The 24,972-nt window shown below is 37.0% G+C and overlaps 1 protein-coding gene across 1 annotated transcript in view; it reads right to left on the bottom strand.

The window, feature by feature from the left end:
- Window positions 1–24,972, bottom strand: part of MYO16 (myosin XVI) — a 412,211-nt gene that overhangs the window by 158,281 nt on the left and 228,958 nt on the right. The window contains exons 13-16 of the mRNA XM_037377384.1: window positions 23,559–23,686; window positions 11,354–11,459; window positions 7,646–7,763; window positions 299–446 (exon numbers count right to left, since the gene is read on the bottom strand). Coding sequence (XP_037233281.1) covers window positions 299–446; window positions 7,646–7,763; window positions 11,354–11,459; window positions 23,559–23,686 — 500 coding nt within the window. The remainder of the gene's footprint in view (window positions 1–298; window positions 447–7,645; window positions 7,764–11,353; window positions 11,460–23,558; window positions 23,687–24,972) is intronic.

Raw genomic sequence — 24,972 nt, 5'->3', positions numbered from 1 at the left:
AACATTTCATGAGGGGAGAGCGGGGAAGAACAGACTTACAGTCCACAGAAAATGGAAAAATAACGAAGAAGTTTCCTTCCTTTTTGTCCTTTAAGGCAATAATCCTAATGGATCTAATACTCTGATTTTCTTAAAAGGTGTACTTGTACTCAAGAATTAAATCCTCAAGAAAAGGTACTCAATAATAAATAATTTCAGAGTCATTGAAAACTTAGGACACAAATGTTAACTATTGATGGAAGTACCTCAAATAAAAATAATCAAAATATTAATACTAAATATAAAGTTGTTATCCTACCTGTGTGCAGACAAATTACTGAGGTACAGGGTGTATTTTTCTTCAGCAGACAGCCCATCCATCATCAAGTAAAAAACATGAAAATTATTCTGCTTGAGTGGCTGCATAATGACACGAGACTTCTCCAACATGTATGTATAAATCCTAGCTGATTGAGAAACAAACAAATTCATCATTATATTGATCACTCTAAACATATTTTAAACCATTCACCATTGCAACAGTGAAGAATAAACAGTGTTTCTCATAAAACCGTCTACAGTGAGCATGTGAAAAATATTACCATACATTCTATCATGGTTTTCTACATAAATGACATGTAAAGCCCTAATTCCATTAGAATGAGTGGAGCAAAATCTCCCTTACTGTCTTACATTATCTTTAAAAATTACTCACTTAATTTTAAAGATAATGATGTTGATTTGTACTCTGTTTTACTCATTTGAGGAACAAGTTGTCGTATTTGGCAAGACTTTCTAAAAGGCAAGTTATTAGTCAACTCACCAAAGTGTAGCCATCTGAGCACTGGCATCTATTGTTAACACCTTCTTAATGGAAAAAGGAAGACGCAAGAGATTCAAGACATCTTGGAAAAACTGCCCTTGGAACCATTTCCTGTTTCTCTGTTGAGAACACTTAAAGTAATAGTTTAGATTAACTACCTAACTTCTAGATGGCCTCTTCTAGATGGCTACAGAGACAAACCTGCAGAGCCAGTCATCAGCCAGCTCACTAGCCTGTGCCTGGGGAAAATGGGCATCTCAGGAGGGCTATGTTTAGTTGGTCAAAGGAGAAAACGTGTGGGTCAGCACATCTGGGAAGAAGGTGAAGGAGGATGAACCTGACTGCCATTTGCCTACAGAAATGCTGATTACAGGATCATACATAATCTCAGGCCCACTAGGATTCTGGAAGAGGCAAAGCACAGAAGCAAAGGAAATATTCGATCCTTAGATCCATTCACCTGCTCCACCAGACTACAGGCATTTTAGAGCATATGTGAAGAGGCAGAAGGAGATTCATCGTTTTGGGCAGATTATTCTTCAGCCTTCCGCTAAGTGTACATCACCGTGCAGTTCCACATGCAGCAGGCTAAAGGGAACATGGGAATGCCTAACTGCAGTCAGAGATCAGGGCCCCCCTTGTGAGCGGGGACCTGATTCCAGTTCCCACTTACCCCACTGTTCGTATACTTTATCTCATTATTGCTTAATTACTAGCTGTGGTGCAAAGACCAGAAGCGTGTCCGTTCACACACAACTGAGCACCCCCACCACTAGGATGCAGTACATTCTGTTGCAGCTTTATGTTTTTCAATCTTTGCAATATGGCAGAGCTTTCACAGGATCTTAGTGAGCTTCCTTACCCTGGAAAAGACTTGAGTTTAGAGGAGAAAGTGTGCTTCTTGGCAATGGGGGAGCTATATTTCTGAAACCTTGTAAGCAGAGGATATTAAACCATGGCTTCCCATAGCCTGAATGACAACCAACTCATCTAAGACTCATTTCTTTATGAACTGGAAGTAGTTCTTGAACATACAGTGATAAAAAAATACTAGTACATGCATTCTGTAGCACAGTAAGTATTCTCTAAACACATACCATTTTTGAGCCACACGGTTTTTTAGGTATTTCTATTTTTACTTTTTTGAAGCAAGCTGGGATTAAGCATAAAATAGCTCTGAGTTATTAAGTGAAGTCAAAACTGTTGCATTTCTAGGCATATTTAGAACCAAAACTTCAGATGCCTGAGACATCTGAAGTTTTAAGGCAGAGTGGGAGTTTGAAGACTTCTAAAGATGCAGATAGTTGAAACAGTATTTTCAGAATCAGTTTTGGGCTCGAAGATATTGCCCAATGCAATGCTGAGCAAAGTGATGCAAGTTAAATCCTGGGGTGTGACAGCCGGTATCAGAAGTACGGTAGTTGCATTAGCCTAACGGCTAGGCTAAAAGCCAGAATGTCATGCTCCTGTCACCCTGCAGCTGCTAATATCCACAGCAGCTCATTTGGAGATAGCTTGGTTATTGCTATACCATCTGTATTTGTCTGGTAATTATATTTCAAATTTCACCTAAGTATCTTCTTACCTTTCATAGAGCTCTAAGTTTCTGTCTATACTGTTAAAAAAAGCAAACCAGAAGTTAATTGAAGTTGTGTGCATGCATGAAGGAATGCAGCCTGTGCAAATGTTGTTTGAAAGACGGTGTAGAGTAGAGGGAAACAAAACCAGTGAATCTTGAACATACAGTTTTAAGAAAGTTCTCAGCAGTTAAGTGCTGTCCCTGATCTAAGTATAACTATGCACGATCTCCAAAAGCAGTACTCTGCACAGGCCAAACTATCCCAGGCACATACCAGTTAAGCAGTACGGAAGGTCACTGGTACACCACCCAGGGTCATCTGCCACCCTTTCTTTTATTTAACAGCACAGGCATGGCCTGACAAGTGCTGCCAACCAAAACTGTGCCTGGGATTCCAGCTACAGAAGAGACAGTAGGACTGACAGAGAAGAGTTGTACGGCTGACTTGCTGAACCAAGGAGACGTGATCTAGCCCACTTAATCATCCAACAAAAAGTGGAAGTGAATTCCTGCTTTTATGGAAACTATATTATGAGAAATTATGTATCAGCCATTTAGCCCTCTGTTGGTACACCACAGGAAAAAGGAACTGTGCTGGATATAGAAGAGCATGCTTGGGAAATCATTAAATTGGTAGCAGGATATGTTTCTGGCTCCAGAAACTTTGCAGCGCACTATACATTGGAGCAAGGCAGTCTTAATCTATCATGGCAGGACTGGCCCAGACACATGTTTTCATCAGAATCAATCATCACCTGGCTGCCACTCCTGCAGGATAAAACAGAATAGACAATCCTAGAGGATGATTTCCATCTTTCACTGTGCCTGTAACCTATTTCTCAGTAAAACTAACCCTACCATCAATTAATTCAAAAAGAGGCTATTACTAATCTTTAATCACATTTTTTTGTGTGCAATGATCTTCACTAAGGCTTTCATAACTATCACTCAGACGTTTTTAACATTCATTGATTAATAAAAGCAAGGAAAATGTTACAGGAGGTCATCTATCTGATTAATTAATACATTTAACTTTAATGACAAGTAACACCACTTATTTAGATGACACAAATTAATTCAGCCCTTTTCAGGTACTTCAAGTCACCCACTTTAATAAGGATAAATACAGTTCATCTCAGTAAGCATCTCCAGCAACGGGAAGAGCTGTTAAGCAAAGCAGAGCTTCTGGTCAGCAAGAATCAAATGCAGCACCATCTTAATGGAGCTAAATAACTCATAAAGAAAACTATCATAATAATATGCTCTTCTACAAAGTGAAGAATCTAAGAATTTAATCTACATGTGAAATAAGAGAGAATAATAGGGTTCTAGAGCAAATCCTGCCATTTTTATGCAATGTTAACTGTGCCTACAGGCATAAGGGAATTTGTACTTCTCTAACAGGTCACTTGACCTACTGAGCAGCTACAAAGTTAGCAAGAGGACTCTGTATTGAAAGTGTGGCCAGTGAAATCTTTCTTCCAGCAACGCATTCTTTGAAACTACATTGTTTTTTTTTCAAAAACCATGCTGTCCCAAACACAGTTATTGCTAAAGACATAATAACATTTGCAAGTTCAGAGCTGAAACACAGTACAAAAACACACCAGAGAGCTTAGCTGACTGCAGTCTGTCTTACTCCAAAAAAGGAAATTAATGTCTGAAACTTCTTAATTGACAAAAAAAGTTTGTAACACACATGAGCAAATATGCATTCTTCTTTTTACAAATCAAATTAGGTCCTTCCATTAAAGTGCAATCTAAAAAATCAGGCTGTGCTTTTCAAAAAGTGAAGACTGAGAAAAGCAAGGCCTGAAAAGCAAGGCAGGAATATCTGGAGAATACGTTTTTCAGGCTTGATTTTCTCTTCCTAAGCTTCTTTTTTAGTAATTTAAGAAAACTGACAGAAACATTACCTTTCATTTTAGGAATTGTGTCACTTACCTGAAAGACCTTTTACTTTCTCCCTTTCCAAATAAAAATAAATTTTACTTCTGGAAATAAATAAATAATCAGTCTCTTACTACTATGCAGTGGGTGTGAATCATCATCTATGAATGATCATGATATTTTGGCAGATCAGTCTTTGAGTTCTGTTAGGTATTAACTTATTTTAGAAACCTAATGAAATCACTGGCCTATAGTTTATTCTGTTTGTTCTGATGTAAGACTTTTTGGCAGTTCTCACTGCCTTATATCCAGTTACAAAGAACAATGATGTAGTCTGGGTTATACCTTCTCCACTTGTTTGATTGGACTAAAGCAATGAAAGGTACCTGACCACAAAGGCACTTGGCACAGAAAAGCTCCCATTTGAACCCAACATTGCAGCACACTTAATCAGAAACAACAGTCAGAGAAGACACAGAAAACTTCTACAGATATCTGTACTGGCTTTAAGCAGAACCACACACAATAGCTCCATCCTTGTTTTCAAAACTTCATGACAAAGATGCAGTTTATAAGAAAGACGGAACCAAGCTTGCAGATGAAAATTATGGCGAATGTTTCTGTTCTTCAGGTGTATTGGACTTTCTGCTATAAGAATAAACCTTATGTGACAAAAGTCAGAGCATTTCCAGGGTCTAGCATAAAAGAACTTCAGCATGGGTAGAAAGCTGTCACAAACTCCACTAATGTCCACTCAGACTGCAAGGAATGCTACCCTGAGCTTACCTTCTGTAATAAAAATGTTCACATGTACTTTGCACACCTCTTCCTTAGTAAATTGTTCTGGATCTCCACCCTTAAGAACTATCCATTACAGAGTTCAAACAACCTAACCCTTTGATGAAGGCAGTCTAGTGTCACTTGGATTTTTGTTTACAAACCAGACATATTTAGCCCAGTTTGTCTCAATGAGTTATAAAGTCATGTCTCAGCAGAATCAGGTGCTCTGAATATTTACATTTTTCACTCGTGTTTAAACAGTGCAAGACAGTAAATACTGCTGCAAATAGATCTTGCAAATAAATACAGAAAATCACTGGGTGGGATTTGAATCAGCCAAAGACAACATGCCTGCTTCTTTTCTCATTTATGGTTGTGTAAATCTGAGCAATTTCACTCAGAGGTGAAGCTTAGCAATAGCCTAGAAAAGGCAACATTTACAATGCAAATCAAACAGCACAAACAACTGCAGCTTTCAAAAATATAAAGAAAACACTTTTACTGTTGTACTAGGGCTTCTCACTCTTGACTGTAAATTAGAGAACTTTTGTCTACCTTCAATTTGGGAAGAGTAATTGATTCAATTCCTAGATATTCCCTACTGCCAGATATTCTCATTTAGTGCCTATGGTTTGAAGGTGATAAAACCAGAGCATTAGTGCACCAGAAAACTGACATGAGAGCCTGGTTAATTGATTCCATATTTATATTATTCACAGACAAGGGCTGTGAATTAAACTGGCAAGTCTAGGTAAAGCTGCTTCAAAACTCAAGTCCCTGCAATCTCAAGCAAGTCACCCAGAAACTGTGGGAACACATGGCCTCAAGGCTTCTATTCCTCACCTAAGGAACTGAATGATACAACCTCAGGTCAGAAGTACTGTGAAAATGAATCCATTTATGTTTCTGAAATGCTCATACAGTGGAAAATGTTGATGAACAACATAGAAAGTCGACAGAAAGACTAGCATTCTCTTTTTAGAGCAGAATAAAATAACACAAGTCATACATGAATCAATTAAGGGAAAACAAACTATTTAGTAGCAGATCGCTGAAGAAATATAGCCCATTCTCTGCACTGAATGCAGCTGGTGTGGGGTGGAAAATCAACAGCATTAAACTTGTATGTACAAGGCAACCCAAGAGTATCTCAGGCAACTTCAGTTCTGGTGTTCCCTAATGTTCATATACTTGACTTTTCAAATTAGTGTAATTTTCATCTATTTGCATTTGTGCTCTGTGTGTGGAACAAAAAGAGAAAAAGTATGCACACAATGTAATTGTGATAACGAAATATACTGAAATTAAATAGGTACAATACAAAGGATTTGTAAAATGTTAATTTTAGGGATTGAACTTTATTTTTACAAGGCCAATTCAGATGCTGTTTAGGCCATTCTAATGTTTACATCACTTTCTTCATATTACTCATACAACAGCTCATAAAGGAAAAAAAAAATCACACTTTTCAGTTTTACACTTTCTTTACAAATATTCTATATTTATTGTAAAACAAGCCAGAAAAAAGTGATAGTAATTTCCCATGCAGTGACATTTTCACTGAAGAAACTGTTGTATTTGCTAGGGTACAGTAAACTCTCTCAAGAAAATGAAATGTAGTTCCCAATATGAAATATTTCTAAAGAAAATTTCTAGGAAAGTCTTCTGAAAGCATAAACACATTTAAAATGATAGAAAGTAATTAGCTTTGGAAATGTTTATCCAATGGAATCTAATTTATTTGGATAGAAAGTGTGTCTCATCACACAGTTTTTCCATCCAGTTAATTAGTGCAAGTAGGAAACTGTCCGTGCACAGTTATTTCTGCACACACCTCTCGCTTTAGCACAGAGTAACTTTATGATGACCTATGCAAAGCCAAAATGAAACCTCTCCCTGACTGCCTCCGAAGACCACAGTCTTCAGAATCAAACTGAAGTTTTGCCCAGTATTTTTTTTTTTTTTCACTAATGAATGCTTACTGGGGATTAGCAGACTCCCACTTAACTCTGAAAGCTGGAACAAATTCCACATTCTTACCTGTAACAGAATAAATGTCAGTATAACTCCTACTTCCTTTAGAAGAAGCTCAAAGCTGTAATAAATTACTTCTCTTTTCAGTATTACAGAGTGCACTTATGTTTTGTTTGCCCTAACCAGATAAATGTATCACTTATGTAAGGGATACTTAAAATATCCAATACAATATTAGACACGAATGCAAAAATTAATCTCTTTGTTACTTTCATTTCACAGTAAAGTGATAAAAATCTGTCACAGTGTCTTAATCTCGGGCATAAAAGGGAAATGCCATTTCCCGGGACACAGGAGAGGACTCGGTGGTGTTCATCTTGTTTCTGGTCCGCCTCTGCCACCCGGTGGTTGCACACAACAAGTCTCTCCCTCTCGGTACTGGGCACTACGGGCGAGCTGAGAATTCCCATGCTATAAACATGTTCTGATATACCCTAACACCTCCCTGCCTTTTTCACATACTTGCAGGCCATTGATGCCTAACCGTGTATGGAAAGCTGGGACCCCTGATTTACTAGTCTGTGGGTGATATAAAAATAAATAGATTAAATTATACCTACCTGCAATTAATGTTTTTTTCTTCTCACAAAACTGTAGCTCAAAATATTTTATAAAACAGCTGGAAAAATCATTCAAAGGTGTCTTAGCATGTCCAAAGGCCTCCAAGATACAGTTTACCTGCAAGACAATGGTAAAGAATTAACAAGAGAGGAAATAAACAGGAAGTTATTTCAATAAACATCAGTGAGGTTGGCTTGTGATCAGTAAGGGGGGTGTGTGTGGTGTGGCAGAAGTCCATTTTTCAGCTTGGAATTTAACAAATTCCTTGCACCTTTTTTCTTTCTAAACAGAAATTACAGTAAGATAGCTCAAAAGAAAAAAAAAAAAAGTTGTAAATGGAAGGGGGAAGAAAATGGTTCACACGTGAGCTGTCTTTTTGCTGGTAGTTTGAATACAAGTGACTGGAGCCATATGCCCAGAACTGGCGCGCTATGGCAAAAAGATTAAATCTTTGAAGGCAGCTATGCTTGTAAAGTTACAGTCAGTTGATACTAATAACCAACCAAAGGAATTTACAAGCCTTATATGATGCCAGAAATGGCATAACTGATTGATTTAAAATAGAATTACTTCAGCATCATACTAGTGATAAAACTGAGGAAAATATAGTTTCAGATTTTTTTTATGGCACGTCTCACTAATGCAATTCCATGTTAAATCTTCATGGTCACAGCAATTACTTTTAAAAGATCATTTGTTTAAAAAAATCATTAAATAAGCCATATTTATTCCATATTTTCTCTGTATTTAGTTTTTTTGTGTATAATTGGTTTCTTACACCCTGAAAGATTCCCTTCAGCACTTCCCCCTTGCATCCCATGAAATCGATTGCAATGTGGCCCAAATACAGCGTTGTTCTGATATGACAGTGTTTTGCTGAAGCTGGATGACCTAGCTGGGGAGGGATGAGGGCTGTGGAGTGGCACAGATGACATGTGGTTCCAAGCACAAAAACAGAAGCTCTAAAAATCAGACCCCTCAGAATTATTAATTAAACCAGCTATTTGTGCAGTAGGTGGCAGCAGAAAACTATTCAGCCTAGTCTTGGTTCCACTCTATCAGTGTTGTTTAGGATGTATTTGCTCATTAGGCTAATTCAGCACTTGATGCAGAATTAGCTTAAATAAACCCCGTGCAGCTTTATTAACTTGGTGCTATGCATAACTGCTGCAGGAATTAATCCAGGTTATCGTGTTCATAAAAGCACTTTAAAAGGCAACTAAACCAGAATCTCTAGCTGATTCCCCATGGGTGGGATCTGCTACATCTGCCTTCACTGCATAAAGTCAGATGTCCTGTCTAAGCTAGTTACAAGGGATCTTTCTATAACCAAAAGGCAACCCTTATTTCTTAATACACGATGATTCTCTTCTGCCTGCATTGACTAAGACTCATTGACACATATGGCCACATCTATGTTATTAAACTAAACAAGACCAGGAGCAGAACTCTCTAACCTCGACGGCAAGCGGCATGATAAGGTTCACATTCAGACAGCTAATATCTCTTCTTTTGCAGACCGGGGTGGACATACTGTTGTGAAGTGTCCCTGGCACATGTCCTCTGAACTGTGGCCAGAGGACCCGCTGGGGATTTAAACTGTGTCAGAGAGCAGCGTAACTGCATGTTAGGGATTGTTGTTCAGTTTACCGCACAGATATAGAGTAGGTTAAAGCAGTCCACAAAGTGTACTAATTTTTAGGTGGACAAAGTTAGGCCTTGTCAGCTCCCCTTTGCTCCTCAATTCCTCTTTTTAACTGAGGACATCTTATTTCGTTTCCACTGGATCATGATGGCTGTCCCTAGGAATTTTCCAGGAGATAAGTTGCAGCAGAGGTGATACTACTTCCCACATCTCCTGATTCCCACTGCTGCCATATTTGTATCCAAAGCACAGTTTTCAGTTGCTTATTCAAAAAAGTTACTTATTTACTTAATTCTTCTACTCATTACTTAATCTGAACTTTAGGAGAGAAAAGGACTTGGAGGATCTCCTTGAATTTTGCAGTTCTACTTTAATAATAACTATGATCAAAATAATATCTATGATCAATGAACTGATCAGTTCAAAACTGTAAGTAAACCTGTGTAGGTTGTAAATAAAAAAAATACACAATGGAAATAGATAAGACTTGTAGATCTGGTTCCTGGGTTCAAAATAAAGTAAAAGTGTACTGTCCCTATTATAAAGGTATCATTGCAACACTGGACTTTAAAATTTAAATCAGAAAGTGAAAAAATAATAACATGGGTATTCTTAACATTGTCGTGTGAAACCTAGACTAAATATGTCAGTTTAGGAGCATCATCAATCAATCAGATAACAGTGTGAAAAACTCTTTAACATGGCAATTGTATGGCTACATAAAGTAAAGCAAAGCTACAGCTTATTCAGTGTCATCAGGGTTTTTAAATGTCTTCAAAAAACACAAATGCAACACTTTTTTCTAAATCCAACCAAGATCCATGGGAGTTTAATTACCTTATCAGCTGGAATGTACAAAATATGAACCAGTGTATCTGTAGCCTTCCCCACATCCAAATAATCCTGATTTGTATGTTGTCTGTTAGTGTCAGCTGCACTTCTGACACTATGTTATCTTTCTGGACTGAATCATGCATAATTCAGGATGAAAGGAGTGTGTTTTCAATGATGCATGTGATGCTATGAAAACCCCCCACAGTCAGCAATTCTAGGATTCTGCTGAATATCATGCATGTGGCAGGTGAAAGCTAAAAAAAAAAGGTATCTTGGGTTGACTGTAAGTGCTGTAGAACAAGGTCACTGGAGTGGATGAAAGTGGGTGAAAGGTGAAAGAGTAAACTTTTTTTAAGGCATGAAACTCAGAACTGAGCTATGACAATGCAGACTGTGCTAAAACATTCTATGTAAGTACATGTCTGAGCTGGGATGTCAGATGAGAAGTTTCATCAGGAAAGGCAATCTTAAAAAAGAATTTTAATTGGCAACCTAGGGTTCAACATAATTTAAAACATCAGTATGAACCTGTTACAGCTGTAACAATGAAACACGAGTTGCAATGTTCAGTCACATGAAAACTTCACATTTACAATGTACTAGCAAGGAGGTAAATTCATCTGATATGTGAAGCAGATTCTTATTTCATGATACGGACTGGGCAGGATTTAGTTCTGCTGTGGGAATCAAATGTGACTGAGCAAATATTCATAACTCTTGCCTATTTCATAAATATAGTTAGTATACAGATACTGGGCCATATAGCTTTGTTCAGTCCTTGGGGCTTCCCTGCAACTTCCCAGTTTCTGTCTTCCATACTATTACTTCAGATACCTCAGCACTTCTTACGCTGTCCAGAGAAGCACCACCACAACAAAAGAGATAAATTTATTTACTTCCTGAAGGAGACTTACATTTAGGAGACAGGAGCTTATCACACAAGTGTTTCCTATTGACTGAAACACTGCTTTGCAAAGTCACCAAAACATAAAGAAACAAAACTGGCCTCCACTTTTCAAGATTCCTCTCATCACATCAATGTAAACTCAATCCTCTTCCCATTCAGGTCACTTTAGGAAAAGAAAACTCCTTTGACTTCAAAGGTGAAAACAAACGCTTTATGAACTTCTGCATAGCAGATGCCTTTTCCTTACAGTTCAAATGTCTTTGCCTATCCAAGAGGCCAGATTTTTGCTTTGTGCTACTCAGTGGTCAGAATGCAACTTACGTGTTTTATCTTTGTATCAAAGGTGTTTCTGCTGGAGCTGGCTCTGCAAGTGAGGTGCTTCACTATGTGCTTGCAGGCTTCAGTCTTCCCAGAACCACTTTCTCCACTGGAAGACGACAGGCAAGAAAGAGAAGGTGGATTCATTGTTATTTTCACATTTGATATTTATATTCTCTGCTTGCTCTGTTTGAATGGATTTAAGATATCTCAGTCAAACTTTCATTGCAAATAACAGAAGGTTTACGGATGGCAAATAATAAAGAACAGCATGTAGGAGAGACTGGCTGACTATGTTCATGAGGGCTGTCAGAGTTGTCAAGCTATATTGCCTTGTACCACAAGCCAAGCCAATCAAATCTAAAGCTTTCAAGCCATTCTGAAAGTATTTATAGCAAAGATTTTATCTCCTCCTTTATCTTCTGTCCAGCAAAGGAATCTGCTTACGCTGCCTGGTTCTCTTTGCAGATGGGGAAATACTACTTTGGTAATAATGGGAATCAGAAGGAAAGGAAAGTGTAGAATAGAACAGAAAGAAGGAAAAGGAAACAGGAAAAGAACAGGAAGGAAAATAAAAAGATGATTGATTTTACAACTGCGAGTTTCTGCAGTGCAATACACTGACTTCAGTGATCCTGTTTCACTTAATTTCTTGTTCATGATGTGGAATAAATATTCCAAAGAATGAGAATCTCTGAGGGGGAAAATGAGCAAAGAAAACAAGGTAAAAGGCATAATGAACAACAAAAGTGGGAAGAAACAGAAAAGTGGATGGATGGAGGTGGGGAGCAAACTCAATGGTGCACTTTCAGCTTGGAGAAGGAAGGAAAAGAAACAAGAGATGGAAAGGATAAAGTCAGTGAAGCCTGATTAAAGAATTCATGTAAGAATTTCTTACTTGAGTTATAAGAAGTTGTTTTCTTTATAGACAACCGAATCAAAGTGTGAATTGATGCTCCTCCTTAATTTGCCTACTCGATCAAATTTAAAAGGTTGTTTCTACAACAGCCAGTTAGATTTTTCACAAGTATGATGGTCATGCTGGCTGGTCAGCCTGTTATCTATATAGTTTAGTTTCTGAATACAAGAGGGAAGGAAAATATTGTATCTGTCTGGACATTTCTTTATATATTCAAGTCTCTCAATAAAGGAGAAATCAATTAAATAAAAAAAAAAACAAAAGAGGAAAGGACAAAAAGACCTTCATTCTCAGACAGGGATGGGTTCTCTACACCATCTCATTCAACTCTTAAGGGAAATACATGCAGCTCTGGTGAATATCGTATTTGCTTGCCTAGTAAACTGTAGGATTAGGTAAGACAGATGTCTCATTACTATATGTCATATGTCAAACTGCTTTTACTTATGTTGTCCATGTTTCTGAAATGAGCTGGAATCTGACCCTGGACTTCAAACTCCTATGGGCATCAGTAGGAGGTTTGTGGTCCAAGACTGCAAAGGTTTGCACCTGGATATGTGTTATGCAAAAACCTCAAATAATAGGTCACAAAGCTGTATTTTTACCAGGTCTTAGAATGAAAGAAATCACGTGAAGCCAAGAAGGTCACTGTTACAACTAATATGAAACTAGTATCTCTACAGAATTGACAAGGTGCTCTGTAAGTGCACTATTCCTTGCTCAGATCTTCAGCTTCTGACTTTCTGAGTTTCAAAAGTCAGATGATACTTGGTGTCACCCTCTGAAATCTGCACACATCTCTACCCTCTTAATGATGACTTCACTCTCCAAATGCTAATTGTACTATGCTGCCTAAAGTCTTAAGAAGCAGTGTTTGTCTTCTGCCTTTATAACAGTGGTATCCAAATTCCATGTTCCTTTGCCTGTTATCACTAACAGGAACAGAAAAAAGTGAAACAGGGCATTAGTCCTGTGATACTCTTCCCCTAGAGACATTCTATATTCTTTCAAATTTCAGGTCTTATGCCTGTATTACCCAGAAAGCCAGTGAGCTTACAGGCAGATAAAAATCTCTCTTGCATCGCCGCTCCTACTACCCACTCACATTGGCCAGTCCACTGGCACCTGTGTGTCATGATGATGAAATATTTTTGTCCCTCCACAACAGACTCAATCCCAAATCACAGCTGCAACCTGCTATCGCTATACCGCAGGTTACACACAAGATTAGCGGCAGGACCTCTTTGGTTATTTCAGCTGTTAAAGAGCTTCTCTGAAGTTAAAACATCTCTGAATTTTAGTACAGTCACAGTTATGGATGATGACACTGAGCAGAAGTGTTCATGTATGTTTGAAAACCAGACCTGAAATAATTCATAGTCTGTAACAACTCACAGCTTGTCTAATATCTACCTTTATATCCAGCAGATAAATAGTTGTATCATTCCGAGGGCTGAACAAGACTTGATATTTACAAATTGTAGCATTTTATTATTTTGTTTGCTTAGGCCCAGCCTCATCTGCTAAAAATACCTTCTTTAACAGAAGGCTTTTCCAGGATTAACAGGGTGGAGTTATTTTTCAAAAAATCTTTCTCACACCTGAAGAAATTGCAGGGGGGGAGGGGGTAGAAGGGATGCTAAAACAACATTTGATGTGTGTGCCTTTGATTGTTTTCAAGTATTACAAAGCAGACATGCAAATTATAAATAAAAACAAAAACAGAAAAGTGCCTTAAACAAAGAAAGTGGAGTGTTCACCAGTTTTACCATTTAACAATTAATGTGTTTCACTTTTTAAATAAAGCTATGGGTTTTTTTCACTCCAATCCAGCTGTGGCCCAGACAACACAGGACTGTGCAAGCATGAACAAAGTGGACAGTTTCTGTCCCATCTTGAGTATTTCTTCTCAAGACTGCCATTTCCTAAACATTGCAGTGACACAGCTACGAAGATTTGACACTTCAGCTCAACTGTTAATTTTACAGTAATTGACATTTTGTCCAAGCAGTGTCACAGGAGCTTGTTGGCTAAAGCGGTTGCTAAAGTACAGTTTGGGGGTCAGAATCCACTAGAACGTAGTTGCTAAAAGAGAGTCACAATGTCACTTGGTTGTTTTCTGCATTTCGAAGGGTTATGTTTACTCTTTGTGAAATACATATTGAAGCACTGATAAAGGAATGTTATGTTAGGTAAAGTTTTAATTGTTGATGTCCTTGTTTGGAACATTTGAGCCAAAAAAATCATTTAACAATGAAAAAGTAATTTGGCACCTTGAACGGGATCTTGTTTATTCCAGTTACTTTGAGGTTGAGTACAAATTTTTGTAATGTCCCCCTTGTCCACAATACCTTTGTTTTAAAAGTTTAATTCTGCTTAGAGAACAATTCCTCCTCTCGGTTTTGAATTGTTTCATCGTTATATTTTTCAAAATGTCATTTACAATATAAATGTTGCTTTCTTATAACTTTTGCTTGGAATACCTTATAAGGGTGGAGGATAAGTTAGCATTGCAGCAGAAAAACATTCTTCTGCAGTAAAACATTCTTAGAAGGCATTATGAAACAGGCAAAGCAAGGAAAGCTTATTTCACAGACAGTTAAATTAGAGACAGTGTACTCCAAGGGAAAGGAAAATGGACAGAGAATTTGAAATCTTATGCTCACCATGGGCTTTAGGCAAGTTCCACTAAGCTTTCTCATCTTATTCCTCCTTTGGCTTTCTAGCTTTCCTACATAACTACCTGAGGGAGGGCCCGGTTCCTTCTATTTCTTTATTAATATTTTGTTAATACAACTTTAATCACAACCCTAGTGTCCATATCTTAAAATAATATGAATAATAAGAAAAAATAAACTCTATTTTGAAATAAAACATCCAAAACTAAAATTGTTAGGAAACACTGTGAAAATACAAAGACATGTGAAGCAATGCAAGATGCTCTACAACCAGGGGGACCAAAGGAGCTACACCCTGCAAATCCACTGCACTTGGATTATCATTCAGCTATTCTGCTAACTTGTGCCACTGGCATCACTCACGCCGGCAGGCTCAGTGCTAAGCATGTTCACATATTCACATAAATTGCCTGGCTGTTCCCTTTCAGAACAGCTGTGGTTGGAGCTATAACTACCTTTGTGACAACTCCCCAAACTCACCAAGCCTATGTGAACACCACAGCTCTGAGAGCACCATAGCTGTTAGCAGCCAACAGGTTCTAAAGCTATTGGGTGGAGGGGGACTTTGAGGTAGACAGACAGAACCATCTACATAGAAGTAGTTAACCAAGGCAGCCCAGATAAATAGTCAGGAAACAGCAAACCCTAGGCAAAATTTTAAGCATTAACTCCTGTAAGTACTGAGAAGTGCATCTTGCTTACCCTCAATTTCTGCACATTAGCCAGGTTTGTCTATATCTTTATGAATTCAGATAACTGGATCATTATTGTTTGGCAAGTGTCAATTCCAGTATAAATAAATCCTATAAATCTTCTGTTTAGGGAAAAATATGACAAAATATAAAACATGTAAGGAGGAATGTACCTCCCATTTCAGACCATATAAGTGACAGGGTTTTACTGTCTGCATTCAATTTTAAATCCTGAACAAAGGTATAATATTCAGGAATGCAGGAATACTTAACAAAAACAAAAAACCTACTCCTGCAGTACTTGAATTACAGTCAGAAATGCTGGAAAATTTCTGACAGAATTTGTTCACATAAGATTTCCACCAGTTTTAAAGGAAGATTTAGATCAGCATAGATATGCATGCAGCTTTGTATGAATTTGTGAAACCAACCTCTTACTGTAGCACGCTAAACTGTGAGCATTACTACTCCAAAGTACCATCCTGACAGTAAGATATATACAGTGAAGAAGTAGTAAACTTTGGAGGGTCAGAATAATTTCTTTCTTCTCAGTTTGCAGAGAACATAAGCGAAAAACTGGGTCTTGCTTCATGACTGAGGATTCTAGATTTGAAATAAATATGTGCAAGCAAGACTGCTAATTATATATTTTTTAAAAAGAAAAATTTAGAAAAATGTGTTTTCTACCATGAGTAGTGGTATCTCTAACTGAACAACCCTGCATGTTAGCTGGAAACTTTATTTCTAAAGTAATCTAAACCGGAAAGTGTATTTCTAAAAAAATTTTTACTATAAATAGGATGTGCAAATCCATAACTCTACTGCAGTAGCCCATTGCACTTATAATACATTGAATTATAATTTCAAGAATAAAGATTATTAACTTGAACAGAATGCCTGTGGTGTTGTTAAACTGAGGAAATCGAAAGCTTTCAAGGCATTTCACTTTAACAGACAAGAATTTCTCTCCATTCCAGATTATTTGGCTTAAAAATGCGATTTATATCACAACAAATCTATTGGATATTGACATTCTTGGCTGCTAACGCATACAAAATCATAACATTTCATTTTATATATTCATTACGATTTTTTGATTCACCAAATTAGCTATCAGCATCCCATAAAACATTGGCTTAATTGACTAAGGATCCTGAGCTTTTAACAAACCCATAAACTATACTTAGGCTTCCTAGACAGTTTCTCACTTATCTTGTCAGTGCTTAATGCATTTTCATATTCTGAACAGCACGAGCAAAATGCAGTCAGAAGGAAGTTAACTACAAAAAGTCCACCTATTGGCTATTTAAGAACATAACATCATGTTATTTTATTTTGTAACTTCCATATAAAGTTTATACAAAGCCAGTGTTAAGCATATGTGAGTGATGGTGGCTTGCTATAAACTAAAAGTAACTGGGAATAACTGGTAGTAAAATCTTCAATAATTTCTGCGAGTGAACACATGATCAGATGTAAAGTGATTGGGGGGGGGGGAGCGGAATTGTTACACGGTAACCCCATGCTTCAGAAGCTTCAGAAAACAAGAAAGGAAGTATGGAAAGACAGAGAAAACGGAAAGACTGATCTGGATCAACCTGAGAGCAATAAATTGATTTTAGTTTTATTTTTACCTCTTTTAAGCAATTCAGTAGCAAAGAGTTAACAGGATGTCTAGCGGAAGGGATAGCAGCAGGAAAAGACCAAAGTCACAAAGAAAATTGAAACATGCAACTTTAAAGTGAAATAGTAACAAGTTTTTTATTAAATTTGAAGATGAAAACATAGCTTCACATGGTTTAAATGGGACTTTATGAAAGTTCTGCAAAATAAAGTGCTTTAACTTTTCTGGGAATTGTGATAGTGTAAAGCACAATTTTAAAATTTCAAAACACGATGATGTATGTGTTTTTACCATGAAAACACAGAGTTTTGACACAGGACACAGAAGGGTGGCCACTGGGTTTGCAGAGGGTTCCTCTCCACTAGCAGTATGTAACAATGTTATACTAAAGACCCTATCGCAAATCTGTGTTAAATCTGCATTCTCCAAGTGTAAGGTTTTAATGCGATGCAGAGGTCAAACCAGAAAATGACAAACTTGTTTAATCTATAAATTAGGAGTTAGTAAGTATTTTTACAAGAAATATTTCTGATTACATGCAGTGTATAAAGAATGTAGCAATGACAGAAGTATAAGTGGAGCTCTGATTAGTCCACCTAACACTTTATAGGGCACTGTCTACTCCTCTGTCATTGCAGAGGGTGCTTCAGTGTTTGACTGCCTATTCTACCTTCTGTACATTCATACAGCATACCCAACCGCTGCAAAATGAATGATCTCCTTGCAGTTGCACAGTTACTGGAACATTTTGCCATTGATATTTACATATAATATTTTATGTAATGGGTGATTCATTTTACAAGACTAAAAAAGGTGGGTTTTTTTACATTGTCTGCTTTGTTGCTTGGGGAGAGCCAGTCAACCTGCATGATGTGAAGGGACCAGACAAAGCAGAGAGTTGATGTGTCAGAGATGTCCAACCAACAAGAGACAAAACTCAGCCTCATGTACTACAAAGCAGGTTTGGCAGTGCTAGGCTCCCATTTTCACTGAATCATAACAGAGGACAGAGGAATTCTAAACTAAACTGAGCAGTGAATTCCTTAACACTCTACACAATTTAAATTGTGAAACAATGAATTTCTTTAGATTGAAGAATAAACTTGAAAAGGATACTTTTAACACTTCATTTTCCCTGCAAAGGACTGGTCTGGTCCTAAGTTAACTCCAGGATATATACAGGGACAGAAGTATTCTTCCAGATCTGTAAGGAAATACCTTGGAGATAGGTATTTGTTGTCAGTGAATTGGTGTCTTCTGTTTTTTGAGCAACTCTTCAAAGCAGCCCCAAGAGGAAAATTAATTTTTTGCTAAATCTGTTTCCCGTGTGAGCAACACCTTACAATATGATCTCACTTCTAGGGAAGAATATTACATATTTGAGAAATCATTGGTCTTGGTCTTAAAGCTTGCTTTCTGCTACGCAGCCTTAAAGGTGATCTGATACACACCAGCTTCTTACGTTACAGAGAGATGGGAACAATTCCATTCCTATAGTGTCTCTATGCACAGAAAAATGACAAGGTAAATATTAGATGATGACACTACAGAAGGGAGAATTTTTCTTCATCTGAACAAGTTCACGCTGTTTCTGAAATATCAGGTAGTGTGGCACTCTGAGAACAGCCATACTCATGATAGAAGTACTGACTTTTTATTAGCTTGATTTTGGTGCTCAGGGGGAAGCCACAGTAGATCTGCAGCTGCAAACCCTTTCCCTGTGATCACAGGGGCACTCACTGCCAAATCTCTGTTGTTTATTCCCAGAGAAAAGGGTGCAATCTCTGCTTCCATATATTTAATAGCTATCGTTATCACCATCATTTGTGTGGAGTCAGGAGACTCCAACCATATGTGGCTAGGGATACAATATAGAAATGGTCTGGCCCTGAAGAGCTTTTACTCCAAACATATTCCTAGAGACAAGCAGCTAAAGAAACCCAGTAAAAATAAACAAAAATCAGATGGATGTTGTATGAGAAAGAACATTGCAATATCTATGAGCAGCATCATATATAATTAACACAACTGCTCATTGATGAATGTCTAGTTTATGAAGGTTCTGATCTCGGTGATGTGAATCAGCAATGCTTTGAGAAAGTTTGTTGTAAGGAGCTTGGGTACAGAAATGTCAAATCTCTGGATTCCAGTCAGGCTTAAGCATGAAATAAATAGTGCTTTAAGCCTCTGCCCTGCCAGAAACTATGAACCTCTCCTGAGCACACACATGGGCTGAAAATTGAAGTAGCACTTTAGGGTCAGAAAATAGAGTCTGGTAGTTTAGCAATGGTTTTCAGACAATAGCTGTGGGCTTAGGGAGCTAAATTCCAGCTCAGACAACTTCAGGTGCCTTCAACTCTTTTCACTATCATCTCCTGGGGAAACATGGGAGGCAGAACCAACTACACTAAGAAAAACAATATTACATTACGTTGCATGCAAAATTCACTGCCAACAGTGTGTCCAATAAAAGAGTAATTAATGAATGATTAGTAATGGCCACTAAGCTCTTTGGCAGACAAAAAAGTGAATTGAAAAACATTGTTAATAGAAAATACACTTTATCTCCACAAATTAAACAAGCTACAAGGTTTGATGAAGATGACAGGATTAACATGCATACAGGTTACATATTTACATGCATACAGGTACACTTTCTCCTTTTCCTTCCAGTCCTTTTGAAAAGATAGTGGGCAGCCTAATTTACTGAAAATGAAGTAAAAGTCTTCTGTAAAAAATTACTGTATATAACAAACTCAAGCTTTTCAGGAAGAATTTAGATGAGAGTTATGTATACCGCCAACACTTGGTTCTTCTCTAGCAAATAATAGTTAAACTAGAAATATTTTAAAAACTGCATATGAACAGTAAAATACTGGTATGGTACTAAATCTTACTGCTCCATTTCAAATCATAACATGTATATCAAGACAGTAGCCTTTTCTCATGGAAAATCTTTACTATAAAACTAAAGCATAACTATGTTTATAAATTATACTAACAAATGACTTTACTATAAGATATTATTATCAGTAAAAGTAAAGTAGACCTAAAAATAAACATAGATTTGAGAGTTTTATTTTATAATTGCATCATGTTTCCTTACTAATGATGACAACAGAAGGCAGAAGTGTACTCTTGACGTGCAATTCTAAGAGTGCTTGTATGCCAAAATGGCATATCTTGCAGATATCAAGGGAATTTAATCTTGAGATTAGTGCACACTCACAGAGATAATCTACTTTCACTGGATTTAGCACTAATAAAACCAAACAAAACTCACACCCTTCCAATTTGGTGTGGCTATTTTCCTATGTGGCATAATAATACTTCTCATTGTAAGAGCTCTGACTTGGACAGTGTCTCAGGCCAACCATTCCAATATTACAGCAGCAGCAAACATGGTACTAGGATTCTAGTAACTATGTAGTCTAAGCCAAAACTAGTACCAAAACCAGTGGATCCTGCCAGTCCTGCTCCAGCAACTCATTCCATTTTAGGGGAACTTGGCTTTGGAATGGATTCAGGTTAAAATAGGTCCTCAATATCACCACCACTCTCCCAAGTACAATTTTGACCTGTGAGGATTTCTCCAGTCCAGTTCACCACACCACTACCAGAACATCTGTGATGACACAAACGATGGAGTGGAAATGAGAAAATGAGCAGACAAAGATAGAAGGGCAGAAGCACTCCTAGCCAGCTTATTCCAGTGTAACACTCATGGATCTATGAGTCCTTTTCACTTGTTCATCCACTGTCTCCTTCCTTCTGAGCACTTATATGAAATGGCTCCTCTCTGAGTTCCCCCATCTTCATTCAGCCTGTGATTCCACATTAGAAGAAAGTATATTTTTTTTACTTAAAAAATTTACTAGGCGCACTTATCACACTATACGTGCATGCATAGAAATGTAACTACAATTCAGCTTTATAACTGGAGGTATTTCAAAATTACAGACCATAGGCCCAACATACACAATTTCTTACTCAGGAATGAAGAGCATGCTTGATAAGAGAGGCTGGAGAAAACAAAATAAAACACAAAAGCTTGGAGTATTTCAGAACTGCAGAATTGCAGTTATTTGGTTCTAATAGGAAATGAAACTGAGATCTTGAAAACCTCTCCACAAACCCCTCTTGAAGTGAAAAATTAAAGAAAAACTGACTGGAGGCTTTACTATGTGCCCTCAAGGCCAGAAAGTAAGCCTTGCTCTATGCTGTTCATTAGCATAAATGTAACAAGGAATCATCCCTCACAGTGATGAAAGAACCTCCTCTTGCTGATAGCTAATGTTGCTTTACAGCTGAAATAGCAAGAAAGAAGAAAACCATTTTGACAACACACAAGTGCATGCACACACAGAGGATCAGGTGATAGCAAGGGGGTAGATTAATAACTTGTGTTCCATCATGAATATTATTCATATTATTATTATTGTTGTTGTTGTTGTTCTTGTTGTTATTATTGTTTTCAGAAAACCAATGGAAATTTCCTATATTACCTTTACTTTCCAGACATCAATTATTTAGATTCTACCAACAGACCAACATAATGAGAATATCCCATTTTTAATACCTCTTTATGAACTTCTAGAAGATCTCAGTTCCCTTCTGTTGTCTCATTTAGTGGTCGGAGAAAGGTATTTACAAATAACTGTTTCTAGCTGTTTCTGTTAAGTTGCAGCTATACTTATCTCTTATTCCAAATTACCAGATGCTTTCCTTTCAGCTTCCATTTTCACAAGTGACCTTTAGGTCCAATTTCTTATCCACATAAAGGAAACTTAAGGATGGCATATCTATAGGTTGCCTTTGTGTGATACGGAGATGTCTTGCCAAATGCTGATGCTATCAACAGAGCGCTCTCATGTCACATTCTCCATCAGGTCACTGATTTATAATAAGGTAAGGTGGGCTGGGCAGGGATCAAGATAGCGGGGCTTAACACGTGCCTTGACATCCTTATACAAAATCATCAGTAGCATCCTTGATAGCAAAGCCATTTATTATTAAGTAAAATATATTTTGTGTACTACTACACAATACTTGGCAGTTAGCCTTTTTCTTTAAGGCTTAGTAAATATTATTATCTGCTTCTTCTCTGTCTACATTTACAGACAACTTCACAAAGATAGTAATAAATTAGCAGTGTCCCAAGTTCCTACTTTGACAAAAATGCTGAAAACTGTGCCTTAGGATATTTCTTATTTGTTATCAAAATTATTATACCTAAACAGGAGTTAATATTTATGAGAAGATAATATGAACATACATTAAATATTTCCTAATACTGCTTGTACCTCTGCTTAAATGTCATTCCTCACTGGATAAATACAGAACTATTCCAGTCTGATTAGGTTATAAAAAGGTGAACATTTCTTTCAACCAATCAACACTCACTTCCACATATAGTTAATTTATATATTTATGATTTAGAAACTTAAAAACTATGCTTTTAAAAGAAACATTTAATTACAATATTCAGATGCATTTGAAGACTTAATATACAGAACTTCAAACACTCACAGGAGTCTGTATTTACACAAACAGAATGAAACATAAATAGATATGTATGATTGTATTTATGTGTTCATTTTAGCTCTTATAACATCTAAACAGCATTATTAGCTGCTTTTGAGTATCATATGCTCCCCATTTCATAATATTCAATTTTCTTATAATTAAGAGGTAATTCAAGAGCAATTACAGGATTTATCCAATGGATCAGCCTTTATTCCTGGCCAAATCAAAATCAACCTTTTTAATTTTTTCCCCATTTTTTCATAATCTTGAAAGTTATTTATTATTGAAACAACACTGTGAATAAAGGAAACAGTTAAAGTTTGTTTTGAAGCTGGAGAGCAAAATAACAAGCTCATGGCCACACAAACATGTGAGGCAGGGTGGAAGGTCCAATAGAAGTGCCCCAGCTCAGATGTTTATAATTTAGTCAAGGAATTCCCATTTTTATTGTCATTAGATTCTATTCCTAATCCTGATCCACATAATATTAGCAACACACAGAGCAGTTTTGAATTCTTTACCATTAACTCTTTGTTCCTAATTAGATGCATCTAGATGGAGTGGTAATTCCCCAAGAGAATTTAGGAACTTGAGATGTAATTAAACCTTTTTCAGTTCTATCTTGCTCTCATGTATGATACAGAGATCAGTACACAGAAAGAAATCAGTTGGAGGAAAAAATAAAATGGAAATTCCAACTGCTGAGTCCTGGGGGAAACAGTTGAAAGGCAAGAGTTACAAATTAGTTAATAGAAAAATTAATTTTCACCTGAGGATAAAGCACTGGGGATGCTGCTCCTGGAATAGCATGTGGTAAGCTCTTTCGGCACAGGAAAATATATGTGGGGGAAGTGAGGAACACAGTTTTCCAGAGTTACTTAAATAAAGCTGGGTGACCTGAAAAATTGTAGAAAATTAATATGATCAATACATTTCAAACTAATTATGTTTCACCCTCCTAATCCTGAGTCTCTAACCATTATGAACTGAAACTCTGTATGTATATAAGCGGTACAATTACAGTATCTATGAAGATTTTAATTAAAGAAAACAAGAGCTGTAAGCATAGAAGATTTAATTAAGATACAAAATCAAATACAACTAGCGGACTCAATAATACTGGTTTGTTCACTGAGTAAAACAAAACTTAGCAATTTACTTTTTTATACCTCATGTTTATAGTTCTTCAATGTCTTGACTTAAAAATCTTAGAAAATTAAATATTATCATCCCATGAAAAGTTAAAATTGAAATTGAAGGCTAAAGTTATAACCTAATTCATTTATTACATGACAGAGCGGTCTCCCACAAATATGCTCTATGCAACATAGAATAACTTCTGTGATACACATAGCTGGCAACATGTACTATCCTTAAAGCTTAAATACGAGTAGAACCAGTTATCTGCTACTGAAAGGTCAATGTTTTTTGGAGAACATCCTGATGTTCTTTCAGGTAATATCAAGCAGATTTTAGAAAAACTAAGACAGTCTGCTAATATCTACAATTCTGTTCTTTCAGTTTTAGGTAAGACTGTGAAACACCATGCCATTTAACAAATATCCTTAAAGAAACAATTTTACCTACTTTTTATATAGCTTTTGCCAGATCTTCTCATGGTTTTTTTAGAACATTAACACAGACTCTACAGAAACTCACGGCAGCTAGGGGACAACTGGAACACTGTGGAGCATCTAGAATGATACTGGATGCTATCACTTCAACAACCAAACCCCTTCCTTTGCATCATATCCTGTTTTCTCCAACTATCTCTAGCAGCCTCTCCCTCACAGTGCCATTTTGGATTTATTCCTTTCTCCAAACCAATCAGGTTCTTATCAACCCTTCCTGTCCCATGCCTGTCTTACACATTTAGATATTAAACTATTGAATTTTGGGGCATCTACAACGCTGTCACTGAATGTGGCTCCATGACACAGCTCTACTTTTTTTCAGGACTTTTGATCTATCGGATTAAATAAGATTAAATCCATACTGATACTCAAAAAAATCATTTCAGCATGTCACAAAGCAGAAGGAAAAATCTTCACACACTTATGCTCATTGCATAATGTTGCAAGTGCTTTGTAACTTTATATATTTTTCTAACACATGAACTTCAAGAATATATTTCCCCTAATCCAACACAAGTAAATTCTGCACAAATGTAACACAGCAGGATG

This window comes from Falco rusticolus, chromosome 2 (genome assembly GCF_015220075.1).
Source record: "Falco rusticolus isolate bFalRus1 chromosome 2, bFalRus1.pri, whole genome shotgun sequence".
In the NCBI taxonomy this organism is placed as follows: Eukaryota; Metazoa; Chordata; class Aves; order Falconiformes; family Falconidae; genus Falco; species Falco rusticolus.
Note: the sequence above shows the minus strand (reverse complement) of the source record. Positions and strands in the feature narration are given on the sequence as shown.